Source organism: Schistocerca gregaria, chromosome 3 (assembly GCF_023897955.1).
Source record: "Schistocerca gregaria isolate iqSchGreg1 chromosome 3, iqSchGreg1.2, whole genome shotgun sequence".
Taxonomy (NCBI): Eukaryota; Metazoa; Arthropoda; class Insecta; order Orthoptera; family Acrididae; genus Schistocerca; species Schistocerca gregaria.
Genome location: NC_064922.1, coordinates 916,031,590 through 916,049,401, shown reverse-complemented (window position 1 = coordinate 916,049,401; position 17,812 = coordinate 916,031,590). Strand labels below are relative to the sequence as shown.

Sequence of the window (17,812 nt, the reverse complement as noted above, 5' to 3'; positions counted from 1 at the left end):
TCTTTTCGGTCCAATCCCCAGAACAAATAATGGTAATAGTTATATTTTTGTAGCTGTAGAACTAACATCCAAATTTGTAACATTTTCTCCACTAAGGAAAGCAACAGCAAGAACAGTATCAAGAGCGTTTGTAAGAGATTTTCTATCAGTAGTAGGACGTGTACAGAAGGTTATTTCGGGTAACGGTCCGCAGTTTAGGTCAGACGTATGGAAGAAAATGTTAGAAAGTAAGAACATAACACCTATTTACATATCAAGATATCACAGTTCTTCCAACCCATCAGAAAGAATAATGAAAGAGATCGGGAAGTTATGCAGAATTTATTGTCATAAAAGACATACAACATGGGATAAATATATTTTACAGTTTCAAGAAGTGATAAATGCAATACCCAATGAATCTACGATGCTATCACCAACCGTAATACTGACAAATAAAGACCCACCGAACAAAATTACCGAACTAATTACTTTTCCTAAGACGCGTAGGCTTAGACATTGTGAAATAATAGACACAGCATTAGCAAACACTAAAAGAGCTGCAGATCGGCGGAAGAAACAACAGAAGCAGGTAAGTCGACTACAGAAGTACGAGATTGGCGACAAAGTACTGATTCGCACTCATTTTCTTTCCAACAAAGGTAAGCACAGATGCCGTAAATTCGAACTTCTGTATGCAGGCCCTTACAGAGTTCGTAATATTCCACACGCTAATGTAGTGCATGTGGAAACGCTACGTAAGAAGAAATCATTAGGGAATCATCATGTATCCAACGTGAAACATTTCTTGACTTAAATTTTTGCATTTCAGCTGACGAAAGGACGGCGTGACACGTAAGTATGCAACAATGGTAGTTTCAGCGCGCTTCAGTAACAAACAAAGCCGCGACACGCAGCGGGCCGCTAATATTTCACCGTACCTTAAAGAACGCAGCAGTACTTAATGATGCTACGCCAGCCAAGACAAATAAAAACACGAGAAACATTTCCTAACTTAAAGAGAACATGCAGACAACGACACGACGTATGAATTTGTGCACTGAGAGCTCATAAATGAAAGAAATTTTTTTTATAACGTGACATAATTACTTAAGAAAATGTCGATTTTTGCAATAGCTAAACTGATAATATAGATCGTTCATTAATCAATTATTTTAGTGGTAACATTAACATGTACTCTTTATTCCAGAATGCAGCATTGTTGTCACACGTCATCAAAATGAAACGTAGTTTTAGTTAGAATAAGGATGTGAATCTTTAGGTCACGCAGATAGCTGACGCTAATTGTCATTACAGAAATTTTATAGGTCATGCCGGGAGCTGACGTGATTTTGCAGCAGTTAATATTATGATAAAGTGTTTTATAGGTCATGCCAGGAGCGGACGAGAAGTACCAGAAGATGTTTATTGAAGTCATGCCGTGCACTGACGATAATTAATACTGAATGTTTTATAATAAGTCATGCCGTGCGCTGACGTTAATTAATGCTGAATGTTTATAACAGGTTATGCAGAGAGTTGACACAGATGCAGAAGAAGAATGTGTATGTTATGTTAGTATATAAGAAATGTATAATGTTAAGAAATAATTTTGCTAGCATGTGACACATTGCAACACTATGGATGGGGACCACACATTACAATGTCTAACCAGAATAATGTTTACCTTAATTTTCAGCTGCAAAAGAATACTTTAAATAATTTTATGACAGTAATTTTATTGTATATTATGACCTGACATTTGACGACTCATAACTGACGACTACACCCCTGAATGGAAGATAAAATTTTAGGACAGTAAGTCAAGAAATGCATTGTCAACAAAATTTATAATTAATGATGTAAGAAACTAAGATATGTAAATACAGAATAAGTAATAATGTACTTGTCTATAACATATCTGTATACTATCAAATACTGAATAAGTAGGAACTTTTATGTCTTTTATATATGGGAATAATTTTCTGGAAGAATTCTTAAATTAAAACTACATATTGTTACAAATTACGACACAACATATTTTGTCATAGGGAAAATTATTTGGTAGTCAAATTATGGTACCAACAATGTCCGTGAACCCATTGCCAAAACAATTTTACCCGTACCTTAATTCCTGTGCATCCCCATGGTTATTGAGCACAGAATCAGTGAATTGTGAAACACGTGACTTCAACCAATGATGTTCTCGACGAGGTGTTTGCATACCTAGATGCACACCACAGCCCGATGTATGTCAATTGGTGCCTGCATACCTAGATACACACCACAGTATGATGTACGACAATAGGTGTTTGCATACCAAGATGCACACCACCAACCTTAATGGACCATTGGAGATGGAACTTAATCCTGATGTGGCTGCGGCAACTCAGGCTATTCGACGACGTACTTAGTGTTTGGGTACACTAAAACTATGGAGCAAGGCGATGATGGAACCACATGGCGAAACCTGGTGTTGTGCTATGTGAGGGAAAGGAACAGACTTTTGAGTGCATTCACAGACAGTTGCCAGTGCTTTGACCATGCTATCCAATTCCTTTTGTACCTTCCTTAATTGTGGTACTAAGAGATGCCAATTTGAATTAAATGTTTCATAATGTAAACTTTCAATTGCTTCATATGATCTGTATATTGATTTTCACATTTACTCTTATTCTTGTTGTTAAATTTAAGGGAACCAAATTTTACTTGATGTACAATTCCTACTAAAACCCTTTCTATTTACATATTCTCTTTATTAGAGATAGACAAATAATTTCGTATGACAGCATTTGTGTATACACTTTGTTCAAACTATTTTCTATAATCAAATTTTATACATATGTTGAGTCCATATGACTCAACAACGTTGTAAAATTTTAAGAAAGCCGAGTAGCGGCATATGTAATTATGTAATAGGCGTATTTAAACTGTTTTAGCATGTAATTATCTGAACTGTTTCTTATTTAAATTGTTTTGTTAATTAAATTGCATTGTGTATTATTGAGAAAGAGCGGGAAACCGCGCATAGATACATTTTGAGAAAGAGCGGGAAACAGCGCGCAGTAATACATCTGTAATGGTAGCAGGGATTGTCTGCACCAAAAACCATTGTTGGCGGCGAGACCGCACTTTTGTAGCATTGAGCGTTGGAAGCGAGCAGTTGCGAGTAAGATGTGAGACGAGGCAGTCGTAGCTAGCGAGACATGAGAGGAGGTCGCTGTAAGCGAGGTATGAATTAAGACTTTGAAAGAAGCGGTGTGCTCGCCAGCCACTCGCTATATGTAGCGCAATGCTAGTTTTTAAGAATTTTTGTAAAGAACTATGCCCCTTGTAATTGTTTGTCAAGATCGTTCTCAGAATATAGTTATGTAATTTTGATGGAAAATTAGGTATGTAGCGCAACGCTACTTTTTAAGAATTTTTGTAAAGAACTATACCCCTTGTAATTGTTTGTCAAGATCGTTCTCAGAATATAGTTAACTTCTACCAGATTAAATGCATTAAGAATTTTCTATCCCAAAATCATTCACGTAAATGCTTTACGGAATTTATTGTTATCTTAAAAGAAAAGTCTAAACTGAGCTTCAGCTTTTATCAAATCTAAATTAACTTCAACTTAAAGAATTCCAGTCACAAAGTATTATGAAACTCCACCAGCAGCTTATAATTATGTTAAAGAGAAGTAAGTATATTCATTCCACAGTTTGCTGTAGCAGTCAGATGGCGATCCAGTATAAATAATTAAAGGTAAGAATCAGTCTTAATAATTTCAGGTAACGACTGAGGGCCACGGTGACAACACATTTTATGTTTCGTCGTAATAATCAGCAGGTAGTCTTGACAGAGCAGCAGTTAAAAGATTTTAAGAGACGCAGCGTTCAGTCAGCAAGCAAACGTTCATCCAATATTAGACGGGAAGGTTTCACAACGTTTCACCAGGCAACACCGGTCAACTGCAGTTTGTGATTCAAAATGGCTCTGAGCACTATGGGACTCAACTGCTGTGGTCATCAGTCCTCTAGAACTTAGAACTACTTAAACGTAACTAACCTAAGGACATCACACACATCCATGCCCGAGGCAGGATTCGAACCTGCGACCGTAGCATTCGCACGGTTCCTGACTGCGCGCCTAGAACCGCGAGACCACTGCGGCCCGCCTGCAGTGTGTGAATGAGAAATCGGTTGGAAACTTTGCTCATGTCAGCATGTTGTAGGTGTCGCCACCGGCGCCACCCTTGTGTGAATGATCTGAAAAGCTAATCATTTGCATGTCGCCGCATCTTCTTCCTGTCCGTTAAATTTCGCGTCTGTAGTACGTCATCTTCGAGGTGTAGCAATTTTAATGTCCAGTAGTGTATATTTTCTAAATAACTCTTAAAACACTAGAGATAGGGGCACGAGGACTAGATGTTCTTTCTGCGTTGTTGCAGAAACACTTTGCAGGAAAGTGGCCACTGTGCATCATTGCTGACAGCGGTGGTCACGAGAATCTATTATCGGAAGAAGACGATCTCCACCTGGACACGGAGCAATGTCGAGAGGGAAGACCATCGAGAAACACCATCGAATATAACTGCAACTGCAGCAGCAATTTGACCAGCAGGTGTGACAGAACGAACTGCTACAAATCGGTGATTTCAAGGACAATTCCGAGCCAGACTCCCTGCATTCCAGAGACCGCAAACCACCACACTTCGAGACTTGAGTGGTATCACGCTGGAGCTCATTGGAAGACGGGGTGGAGGTCTGTTGTGTTTTCTCATGAAAGGGTGTTCTGGCTCGGTCGCAGTGATAACCGTTTGTTGGTTGGAAGGAGTGCAATCGAGGCTCTGCAACCACTGTCTGTGTGCTGGACATTCGGTATTTGGCCGGCCGGAATGGCCGAGTGGTTCTTTACGCTACAGTGTGGAACCGCGTGACCGCTACGGTTGCAGGTTCGAATCCTGCCTCGGGCATGGATGTGTGTGATGTCCTTAGCTTATTTAGGTTTACGTAGTTCCACGTTTTAGGGGACTGATGACTTCAGAAGTTAAGTCCCGTAGTGCTCAGAGCCCTTTGAACCATATGATACTTACGCCCAGAGTTACGGCCTGGCGTGCGTTTCCACATCACAACAGGACCACTTTCGTGTTCCTCCCAAGCAGCTTGACCGCCAAATTGTACGTCAATCTGTTGATTCGACCTCTTGTGCTGCCATTCATGAGCAGAACTTCAGGTGGTGTCTCCCAACAGGATAACCCTTGTCCACATACCGCTGTTGTCACGCAGGACGCTCTACAGAGTGTCGATGTATTTCCTTGCCCTCTCGATCTGCAGATCTGTCTACCAAGGAGCACTTATGGGACGTGACCGGACGACTACTCCAGGGTCATCCACAAACAGCATTACCCGTCCCTGTATTGACTGATCAAGTGCAACAGGCATGCAACTCTATATGTCAAACTGACGCCCGGCACAAGAAGGACGCATCCAGACACAAGAAATAAAATTCCTAAGTGAGTGAAAGTTTTCACAATAAAAGATAGGCTAAAGAATAAAGACGTCAGATAAGAACTAAAACAAATTATCCTAAATTATAAAATTGTAGAATACAGAAGAAAATGGAACGACCACCTAGAAAGAATGGACAGTAATTGACTGCCTTTAAAGGTTAGAAATTATAAGTGACCAGGAAGAACGGAGTGAGGGATACCCAGTCAACGATGAGTACCATGGCAGTCTTTTCACCTAGAAGAAAATGAAGAATAAGCAACAGCCATTCCTGCTAGTTCGAAGATATTTATCTTACTGTCTTGGTATATTGTTAGAGCTATGATTTTACACAATGCATGCACGTTTGCATTCTTGCATTCAACATTCTTGTGGTTACATCGATTATTAATTCACCAAAATTTCGAATTTACAATGATTATCTTGCGCTTGCGTTCTTTAGAGACGATTGGAAAAACTGGTAGAAACCGACCTCGGGGAAGATCAGTTTGGATTCCGTAGAAATATTGGAACACGTGAGGCAATACTGACCTATGATATATTAGAAGAAGGGTCGAGGGACACGAAAGGGAAGCAGTGGTTGGGAAGGGGGTGAGACAGGGTTGTAGCTTCTCCCCGATGTTATTCAATCTCTATATTGAGCAAGCAGTGAAGGAAACAAAAGAAAAATTCGGAGTAGCTATTAAAATCCACGGAGAAGAAATAAAAACTTTGAGGTTCGCCGATGACATTGTAATTCTGTTAGAGACAGCAAACGACTTCGAAGAGCAGTTGAACGGAATGAATAGTGTCTTGAAAGCAGGATATAAGATGAACATCAACAAAAACAAAACGATGATAATGGAATGTAGTCGAATTAAGTCGGGTGATGCTGAGGGAATTAGATTAGGAAATGAGACACTTAAAGTAGTAATGGAGTTTTGCTCTTTGGGGATCAAAATAACTGATGATGGTTGAAGTAGACAGGACATACAATGTAGACTGGCAATGACAAGGAAAGTGTTTCTAGAGAAGAGAAATTTGTTAACATCGAGTATAGATGTGTCAGGAAGCCGTTTCTGAAAGTATTTATATGGAGCGTAGCCATGTATGGAAATGGAACATCGCCGATAACTAGTGTGGACAAGAAGAGAATAGAAGCTTTCGAAATGTGGTGCTACAGAAGAATGCTGAAGATGAGGTGGGTAGATCATATAACTAATGAGGAGGTATTGAACAGGATTGGGGAGAAAAGAAGTTTGTGGCACAACTTGACCAGAAGAAGGGATCGGTTGATAGGACAAGTTTCGAGGCATCAAGGGATCACCAATTTAGTACTGGAGGGCAGCATGGAGGGTAAAAATCGTAGAGGGAGACCAAGAGATGAATACACTAAGCAGATTCAGAAGGATGTAGGATGCAGTAGATACTGGGAGATGAAGAAGCTTGCACAGGATAGAGTAGCATGGAGAGCTGCATCAAACCAGTCTCAGGACTGAAGACCACAACAACAAAAACATCTTGCGCTTACATTCACCTGTGATCTTGAAATGTTAATCACTTAAATGTGTTACCTAGATAAATCTGTCCCCAAATTTTCATTACCATATATTAATTACTGTCTGGTGTTGTGGGTTTTTCCGTCAGTGTATTTAATCCTCATACTATGTCAGGTAACGACTAACTTTCCTCACTAGGCCAACCGAAGTCAAAATAACTTCGACCACTACCTGATATCAGTTAGCCTCGGATGTCCCGCTTGGTTGTCAAGGATGTAAGCGGATTGCGTCCGTGAAACCAATAATTCATAGCAGTCGCAACATTCTCGTGACTCTCTCATCATTCTTCTCCAATTGTGGTCAAAAGGATTTGTGTGACATCTGTAGCTGGTATAACACAATAACTCATTTATTCATTGCTCAAACATTTGCTGTCTTGTCACTTCGTTTTGCGTCTGCAGTTGTTGCGCTGAAAGCTGAGTAATACTGTAAGTGTATCCTAGATGTCATAAGTAACAGAGTAACTATAGTAACCTTTCAGGACAGTGAAATCTGGTTTATTGTAACCATTTCTCTCCAATATTGTCCAATCTTCAAAAGAGGTGTTGGGACATGTGTTCCTGAACCGGAGAAACTGCGTTGCTAATTACTGCTTAACACCAGTTCAAGACTGGTTCCAAAACGAAGTAATTGACGCCGTTGAGGTACACTCTAAGACAAAAGAAAGATAGAAAGAAACGACGTAGCACGAAGAATTTATCGGAAGGGGGCGGAAACCTGTTCGTGTAAGGTATTATTTGGCTTGTCTTTGAGTGAAAGAGGTGTTGGGTATCCTCCTGAGGGATATCGTGCCGAATTCTGTCCATTTGCCGAGCTACATCGTCAAATCCAGAGAAAGTTGGAGGGCTCTACCCATAAGGGTCCAAACGTTCTCAACTGGGAACAGATTGGATACCCGGCGGGCCAAGATAGGGTTTGGCCTATTGCTTCCATGACAGGCATTGGATATTCTCGTCGTGTTGCTGAAATGTAAGGCCAAGATGGCTTGTCATGAAGACACGTCTTCACAGGCCATTGCAGCCCTGTTCGAAGCTGGGTTCATCACTGAAGACAATTCTAGTCCAGTCAATGAATTTTCCAGGCCGAATTTTCTAAAATTGTAATCGTTTGTTTGTCTCTACATGCACTTCGCATCTATCGATTTCCGTCTTATTCAAATAATTCCTTTCTGGTACCACTTTGTTTTCTCTTAGAGTGAACCTTAGTTGATATTATTTTCGGCAGATAATTATGTTTTTTTCCAGGCTGGAATCAAACCCAAGAGCGCGGTACAAAAGTTTTAAGAACGAATCCAGCAATAAACAAAAGCTAAACTAAAATTTTTGTGCAGCTGCAATCTGCTTGGAGCTGAATGTCTCTCTGCAATCTGCTTGGAACTGATATGTCATTATACAGTCTAACTATGCGGTTGCGTCATTCGTCTATGCCTCACTGAACTATTTTAACGCTCTTCACTACGGAAAAGTTGCAAAAATGTTTTCGTTGCGTGGCACGAAATAGAGTAAATGTAAAAACACTGCTGGCTCTTCAGGAACGCCACGAAAGTGGGGTGCAATAAATGTCACAACGGCATGAGACCCACTACGTGATGTCATATTTAAATGGTAAGCATTTTCAGTGTAACTGCATTCAATAGGTGGGAGTATCGTCGTCAGAATTCTGTACATAAGACAAGATTACACAACGGGATTCTTATTCAGGTATCGCGTCAGAATTTTTTTTTTTTGCCTATTGGAAGATTTTGGCATATCTCGTGAAAGAAGGAGAAATTCTGACCAGCAAACTATAGGGAATTAGAAAGCGGCAAGACCGTGGCATATCAACACTGCCGTTTATTGTTGTCTAGTTTTGTTGCTAGCGTAAGTCAACATCCCACCATTGGGAAATGAATATGGTCGCTGTGCGTTCAAGAGTATCACCCTCAGCGCCATGCAGGACCTCATGATCCCCACATGAATAGCGTCAAAGGAAACAAACTTACTGTTCGCTCCGTCATGCAGGACTGCAGACCCACATCACGTACACTGAGAATGGAAATTGTTGTGTTGGCAGAAGAGCCAATGCCGTGTTACGAGAGGAGGCCGAAATGCATGCGTTTTAGCTCACGCAGGCTGGCGTGAGGAGGGAAGAAGTATACTGACGTGAGGTCTGTAACATGGCAAGGAATGAGAATTGAAAAAGCGGACATAATTAGTGGGATACTTAACTTTAATCCATTAATAATGAACGTCGCTCTTGACAGTACACGATTCAAAATATTATCTGTTCAGACTTATAGTAACTGAATATTGTGTCTTGCTAGGTCGTAGCAAATAACGTAGCTGAAGGCTATGCTTAACAGTCGTCTCGGCAAATGAGAGCGTATGTAGACAGTGAACCCTCGCTGGCAAAGTCGGCTGTACAACTGGGGCGAGTGCTAGGGAGTCTCTCTAGACTAGACCTGCCGTGTGGCGGCGCTCGGTCTGCAATCACTGACAGTGGCGACACGCGAGTCCGACGTATACTACCGGACCGCGGCCGATTTAAAGGCTACCACCTAGCAAGTGAGGTGTCTGGCGGTGACACCACAGAAATTTGCTTGCTTACGGCAAGAAAAGCATCCACGTGAACAGTGTGAGGATTTCTGCAGTAATATACATTGTCAGCATGGCTACAATTTCCGTGGTTGCTCTTGATGCAGTAGCAGAGAGAGGTGGTGGTATAGAGTGATATTGGGACGAGATGTTGATAGTGTTAACACGCCTATCTCAGTACAACACGTGTTCGACAAGTGCGACAGGTGACCTGTGCAGTACGTTCTCAGTACCGCCCACCTAGTCATGGATTGCCAAAACACAACAAAGCACCACTGGCCAGCCACTACAAACAAAATCTGTCAACAGCATGGAGTAATGTACCTCCATCTGTCATTGAAGCTCATTTTGACTCGATTTCTAGTCGGGATGGAGTCGTTTATGCTGCCACAGGTGCCATCTCTTTTTACTGAATTTGACGTCCTGTATCCTCCAAACGACTGCTTCACTATGTATGTACAGTAAGTACAATTTCACTAATTCGTATCCTTCCACGGATTGCAGTTTTAATGGTCAGCAGTATAAATGTATCAATCTGAATTACATGAACCGCCACAACTGTTTGAATGATTAAAATATTACTTACCTCAGTCCTGAACGATCAGGATAACCTGCATAAAACGTCAAAGAATTATTTTAGCAATCAATTTTTGCCTAATATTCTTCCAAGCTTATGGGTGAATTTAGAGTTCGAATGCGGTGTAAGTACCCGGATATAATTTGCCATCTGTGTGCAAAGTCAGAGCAAGTTTTGACCGTAAAGCCGCGCAGTGTGGCCGCGCGGTTTGAGGCGCTATGTCATGAACTGCGCGGCACCTCCCGCCGGAGGTTCGAGTCCCCTCTCGTGCATTGGTGCGTGTGTTGTTCTTGGCATAAGTTAGTTTAAATAGTGTGTAAGTCTAGGGACCGATGACCTCAACAGTTTGTTCCCTTAGCAATTCACACACAGTAGAACATTTTGACCGTAAATTACGTGAGTGGGAAAATATGTTTTCAAAGTAAGTCAAGGATATTCACGCAGATTTTAAAGAACAGCTTTATTTGTAATGAATGAAAATGTAAAACAAATCATCGCCACCTTTAGCGATTTCTTGATAGGTAGATGAAGTTGACATGACATTACGATACATCAATTAAGTTAAAGTGCTGGTCGCTTCACCAGTGGTGTCCGTGAGCGATGGCAGCACCCAAAAGACCGTGTGCTGCGGGCAGGGCGGGCGCTGCGACGGCGACGAGGGGTGCGGCGTGGGCGGCGGCCAAGGGGGCGGCGTGGGCGGCGACCAATGGGGCGGCATGGGCGGCAGCAGCAGCGTGGGCGGCGGCAGCGGCGTGCGCTGCGGCGCCGTTGAGGTGGGCGTCGCGGGCCTGCGTCTGGGCGACGGCGGTCAGGTGGGCGGCTCTGGTGGCGGCCACCTCGTGCGTGTCCTGCACGTAGCCGCCGGGGCCGACGCCGATGTGCGCCGGGCCGTAGGCGGCCAGGCCCGGGTGGACGCCGTGGGTGCCGTGGGCGGCGACGACGGCGATGTGTGCGGCAGGGACGACACCGGCGTGGGCGGCAGGGACTACACCGTGCGCAGCGCCCAGGTGACCGGGCCTAGCCACGGCCACAGCGACGACGGCGACGAGGAGTACCTGGAAACAGTGGGTACTTGCTGCATGCTACAAGGTCAATAGCTGTACACTAAGCACTATGTCTACATCTGTGGGCGCTTGGCAATTAAAAATACTATCCATTCATTTAACCTCAGTGAGATTTTATGGACATGAGCAATTGCATGAAAGAGGTAGTTAATTTGAGAACTTTGTGGTCAGTTGTTTCACAGCACAGTGGAGACGCTCATTAGACTAGCAGGATATATGGAGACGAACAATTTTCGTTCTTAGGCAGAACCCTGTATGCTCCAGTAAAATATCTCGATTTTAAGGAGGGGGGGGGGGGGGGGTAGGACGTCGAACGGGCCGACCTGGAGCAGGAGAGGAACCACATGACATATTAATTTCTACTGTCTATACTTTTACAAATAAATTCATAAAACTTTGTCAGCATGACCAGGAAGCATTGAGGACTCACGCTTATAGCATATAGCAGCGCAAGTTCAAACACGTAGCAAAATACCTTTATTTTACATGTGTTATTTCCTCATTTTTACACTTGCTACTGGCTGCATTTGTTTCTGTAGGTACACTTTTCTTCCTACGGAAGAGAGATTCTTCTATGAATTTTGCACAGCATACAAGCAGTACTTACAGGTATATGAAACCCTAGAATTTTCCAAATCTATTAAAAACTGTGGTAAAAATTGGGATAATTAACTACAAAATTTGAGTTTTTTCTAAACACGAAGATTAAAATACACATGTAACTATAGTTCGTATGCTGTACAAAATTCGTCGAGGAATCTCGGTTACTTCGGAAGAAGAGTGTACCTATAGCAGCAAATGCAGCCAGTAGTAAGTGAAAAAATTATGAAATTTCACACGTAAAATATGTATTTTGTGACTTTTTTGAGCTTCCACTGCTGTGAGTATGAATCCTGAATCCTTCCTGATCATGCTTTCAAAGTTTTATGAATTTATTTGTAAAAGTATAGATAGTGGAAATTAAAATCTCCTGTGGTGCCTCTCCTGCTCCGAGTCGGGCCGTTTGACGTCCTACCCCCCCCCCCCCCCTTAAATTGTTAGAAGGTATATATATTACTGAACCAGGCAAAAGCGCAACGTATTTAATTATGAGTTATTTCGGACAAGCCAGCAGAGTAGACCGGCAAAATTCATGTGATATATCTCGGTGTGCACTTAACGAAAAATGTCGTACATTTCCAGTTTAGAAATACATCAGGATTAATCCAATGAGTACAGCACTTTAGCTCCTGCAGAACTTGCAGCGAGCAGCTCGTATCTACACTGAGGATGAGAGTGGGAACTTACTCTGTGACACCTCTCTTTTCTAATCCGAAGATGAAGTAAGATGCATAGGAATTAATGACATTTAGCTCCTAGTGGGCACTTATTTACGTCAGTGGGGAAGTTAAAAATTTGTGCCGGACCGCTGTCTCCTGCTCACCAGGCAGATGCGCTAACCTTGGCACACTCACCGCTAAGCCATCTCGACACAGTGCTCATCGCAGTTGTACGGACGCCACTGGTCTGACCCAAATTTTCAACTTACCCACAGACTACTGCCGTACAGCCCCTGCCTATCACCCTCAGTACTCCCGACCTTTTGCCGATTCCCCTAAGAGTTCGAGTGTAGTGTGCATTCGCACTGAAGAAATAATTTGCTTGCGTGTCCTTAATTATACATGTGGTGTTTGCTCTTTCGGACATATCCGATATAACAGGCACCACAGATAGAAGAAAAAATACGTTACTACTAGGATAAGAGCGCAGTAGATGTAAACTATATAAGGTGCTCCTTGAAATCACAATCCTTTGGTGGTTGCAATACTTTAGACCTACTACTTTCTTCTTTGCAACAACGACTGTCAAGAAAACACATTGTCTTGAATTCGTAATCATACTTGTTCGCTAGAGCAAACTTATGCGGGGCATTCTTTACGAACACTAGTTTTTAGAAGGCAAATATGTAGTAACCTCGTACATTGAATAGTTTCAGTTATATTCAGTGGCAGCGTTCTATGCGGTGTGTAGAAATGGTGCCGAGAGATATCGACGTTAATAATATTCATTTGCACCTTAATTCGTATGGGATTCTACGAGGGATATCCTAAAGTAAGTTTCGATCGGTCAAGAAACGGAAACCACTGTGAAAATCTTATAAAGCTTTGCTCATATGTGTTTGGTAGTGTCTCTAGTATGCCTGTCACTTACACGACTTTGCTCTTTTCAGTTCTGAGCCTAGTATGAGGTCCTGCTGAGAGATTTCGTCCGATGTTATGCAGCGTACATTACAAAACTGTCATTCAGTCCCTACTTTGTAACAATTCCCAGACGCAATCTGTAGGGGCAATGAAAATGCTCCTGCAGCGTTTTCGATGGGAAGTGCTTGATCACCCGCACTACAGCCCGTAATTGCTTCCCTCTGTGTTTCGACTCTGCTCACATTAACTACTGGCTGTGAAGACAACATTTTCCCACAGACAACGAATTATAGATGAACGTAGAGAATTGGCGAGAAGCACAGGCGGCTGCCTTCTATGACAAGGGTATTGGTACAACGCTACGACGAATGTCTAAGTCGGAGTGGTGACTATGTGGAGCAGTGGCTGGAAGCTGTAGCTAAATGTTGCAGTTAAAATGTTTCTGATTTTCGAAGTGGTTTCCATTTCGCGATCAGTCGGAACTTACTTTGCGGATATCCCTCGTACAATTAGTATCGTTTCTGCAAAACTTTAAAATTTTTAAAACTCACCGGGTATGCTTACAGTGTGATAAACTGAGTTATAGAAAGTAACAGTCGTCCTATGGATTCACACCAATGACAGGCTTTGTATTCCACTAATTTGCTGAGTCTGAAAGCCTGCGTTCCCTAGGCGTACATATATCTTTGAAGTGACTGTGGTTCAGTCCATTTAGTATCGTCACAATGGAAAAATAACAGTGGTAATGTGGCTCCCGGTGGAAACTTTAGGAATATGTGCAGCGGAACCGCACAATGCCCGACATCTACTCACCAGCAGGACCTTCATGGCGGAGCTGTTGTTGGAGCTGCTATGAACTGTACAGTGACACCGGCGGCCACGTCCTTATATACCGCGCGCTGGACTCGTGAAAGTACCAAACGAACTCTGTTCCTGGCCTTCCCTGCCGTAGCTGACTGTCTCTTGTCCCTGTTATCTGGTTCTGTCGCCCCTTAATCTCGCGTGCTTGGCTGTCCGAGCGGTTCTAGGCGCTTCAATCTGGAACCGCACGACCACTAAGGACGCAGGTTCGAATCCCGCCTCGGGCATGGATGTGTGTGATGTTCTTAGGATAGTGAGGTTTAAGTAATTCTAAGATCTAGGGGACTGATGACCTCAGATATTAAGTCCCATAGTGCACAGAGCCATTTGAACCAAGTTAGTTCAAGTACCCGAAATACCCATTCTTGTCCATGTATGCTTCCGACGTTATGTGGATCAGTTTATCTCAGTTAAGGCAAAAGTATCAAGTGACCAATAATCTTACTACCACGAAGGGAATGATGAGAACAGAAAAACCAACACATGCGCTAAGCATTTCTTGATTTAGAGAAAGATTTCGTCAACGCAATGCGAAACGTGATGTAGGAAGTCTAATTAGACACATTCTTAAACAACTGGTCTGATAAAAGCAAGAAGAGTTTTGTGCTGAAACGAACGAAAGAGACCTTTTCATGTTATTGTGAGAGCTACACACTGATGCAGTACCAAACTAAGAGAGGTCGGGGGAAGAACATACGTCGATCTGAGATAGGTTTATGCGGGTGACAACACATGTTAGTTTCACGTAAATGAAAAAAGAGTTTTAAGATTTCGTGCCAAATTAAAATTGGAAAAATTTGGAAATTTTTGGTAAGGTCTTATGGGACCTAAATGCTGACGTCGGTCCCTAAGCTTGCACACTATTTAATCTAATTTAAAATAACTTATGCTACGGACTACACACACACACACACCAATGCTCCAGGGAGAAATCGATCGTCCGACAGGGGAAGCCGCACGGACCTTGACAAAACGCCTCAGACTGCGCAGCTAACATGCGCGGCCCACCTGTTATTAGTCAATAACCATTACATGCTGTGGTTTTCTTCAAAGGATATTGAACTTCGGAGCGGATCAGAGAGCGCGTTTGATAGGCGATTTTTTTATTTGGAGTTTTGTGTGACATTTGCCTTCATCTGCTGCTCCCTGGAAATCCGATGGAAACAAACTTTCAATATCTGATGGTTCAAATGGCTCTGTGCACTATGGGACTTAATATCTGAGGTCATCAGTCCCCTAGATCTTAGAATTACTTAAACCTCACTATCCTAAGAACATCACACACATCCATGCCCGAGGCGGGATTCGAACCTGCGTCCTTAGTGGTCGTGCGGTTCCAGATTGAAGCGCCTAGAACCGCTCGGACAGCCAAGCACCGATCATAGACAATATGTGAAGATCGCCAGGAAGAACTATCTAGTGAAGTGCAAATACCACAGAATTTGTCTCAGCAATAAACTACACTACTGGCCATTAAAATTGCTACACCAAGAAGAAATGCAGATGATAAACGTGTATTCATTGGACAGATATATTACTCTAGAACTGACATGTGATTACATTTTCACGCAGTTTGGGTGCATAGATCCTGAGAAATCAGTACCCAGAACAACCACCTCTGGCAGTAATAACGGCCTTGATACACCTGGGCACTGAGTGAAACAGAGCTGTGGTGGCGTGTACAGGTACAGCTGCCCATGCAGCTTCCACACGATACCACAGTCCATCAAGAATAGTGACTGGCGTATTGTAACGAGCCAGTTGCTCGGCCACCATTGACAAGACGTTTTCAGTTGGTGAGAGATATGGAGAATGTGCTGTCGAACATTTTATGTATCCAGAAAGGCCCGTACAGGACCTGCGATATGCGGTCGTGCATTATCCTGCTGAAATGTAGTGTTTCGCAGGGATCAAATGAAAGGTAGGGCCACTGGTCTTAACACATCTGAATGTAACGTCCACTGTTTAAAGTGCCGTCAGTGCGAGCAAGAGGTGACCGAGACGTGTAACCAATGGCACCCAATACTATCACGCAGGGTGATACACCAGTATGGCGATGACGAACACACACTTCCAATGTGAGGTGACTGCGATGTCGCCAAACATGGATGCGACCATGATGATGCTATAAACAGAATATGGATTCATCCGAAAAAATAACGTTTTGTCATTCATGCACCCAGGTTCGTCGTTGAGTACACCATCGCAGGCGCTCCTATCTGTGATGCCGCGAAAGGGTAAGGGCTGATAGTCCATGCTGCTGCAAACGTCGTCGAACTGTTCGTGCAGGTGGTTGTTGTCTTGCAAACGTCCCCATCTGTTGACTCAGGGATCGAGACGAGGCTGCACGATCCTTTATAGCCATGCCTGTCATCTCGACTACTAGTGATACGAGGCCGTTGGGATCCACCGATTCCATATTCTGCTAACAGTCATTGGATCACATCCAACGCGAGCAGCAATGGCTCAATACGATATGTTTCCTTTCATTTAAGTCTGTGGTCACAATCTTTTCTGTTTAACAGATTACCGGTTTCGGTCTATAATGACCATCATCAGATCTGTCTCATACAAGCAAAGTCCTAATGCACTGCAGCCATTATGGTCATTAAAGACCGAAACCGGTAATCTGTTAAACAGAAAAGATTGTGACCATAGACATAAATTAAAGGAAACTTATTACATATACGGGTCACTGTGTTTTTTCGCGACGATGTCGCGATACGATAAATCGCATTCGCCATAGGCTACAATCCGACCTTTATCAAAGTCGGAAACGTGATGGTACGCATCGTTCCTCCTTACACGAGGCATCACAACAACGTTTCACCAGGCAACGCCGCTCAACTGCTGTTCGTATATGAGAAATCGGTTGGAAACTTTCCTCATGTCAGCACGTTGTAGGTGTTGCCACCGGCGCCATCCTTGTGTGAATGCTCTGAAAAGCTAATCATTTATATATCACAGCATCTTCTTAGTGTTGGGTAAATTTCGCGTGTGTAGTACGTAATCTTCGTGGTGTAGCAATTTTAATGGCCAGTAGTATATTTGTCCTGCCCCCATGAAGCGATACAGATAGCCGTACCGTACGTGCAACCACAACGGAGGGGTATCTGTTGAGAGGCCAGACAAACGTGTAGTTCCTGAAGAGGGGCAGCAGTCTTTTCAGTAGTTGCAGAGGCAACAGTCTGGATGATTGACTGATCTGGCCTTGTAACATTAACCAAAACGGCCTTGCTGTGCTGGTACTGCGAACGGCTGAAAGCAAGGGGAAACTACGGCCGTAATTTTTCCCGAGGGCATGCAGCTTTACTTTATGAATAAATGATGATGGCGTCCTCTTGGGTAAAACAAACATTCCGGAGGGAAAATAGTCCCCCATTCGGATCTCTGGGCGGGGACTACTCAGGAGGACGTCGTTATCAGGAGAAAGAAAACCGGCGTTCTACGGATCGGAGTGTGGAATGTCAGATCCCTTAATCGGCCAGGTAGGTTAGAAAATTTAAAAAGGTAAATGGATAGGTTACAGTTAGATATAGTGGGAA

General features: G+C 43.0%; 1 protein-coding gene across 6 annotated transcripts in view; it reads right to left on the bottom strand.

Moving 5' to 3' along the window:
* LOC126355498 (cuticle protein 65-like) overlaps positions 1–17,812 on the bottom strand; it is a 336,678-nt gene that overhangs the window by 193,443 nt on the left and 125,423 nt on the right. Inside the window, exons 1-2 of one of the 6 annotated variants that reach the window (XM_050005822.1) lie at positions 14,220–14,267; positions 10,604–11,217 (exon numbers count right to left, since the gene is read on the bottom strand). The exons of 1 other annotated variant lie outside the window; for it this stretch is intronic. In XM_050005822.1, coding sequence (XP_049861779.1) covers positions 10,741–11,217; positions 14,220–14,234 — 492 coding nt within the window. In that variant the 5' untranslated portion in view covers positions 14,235–14,267 and the 3' untranslated portion in view covers positions 10,604–10,740. Of the gene's footprint in view, positions 1–10,603; positions 11,218–14,219; positions 14,268–17,812 lie in introns of those variants that run through there. 4 more of the 6 variants (XM_050005821.1, XM_050005818.1, XM_050005824.1 and 1 more) reach the window with 4 other exon arrangements.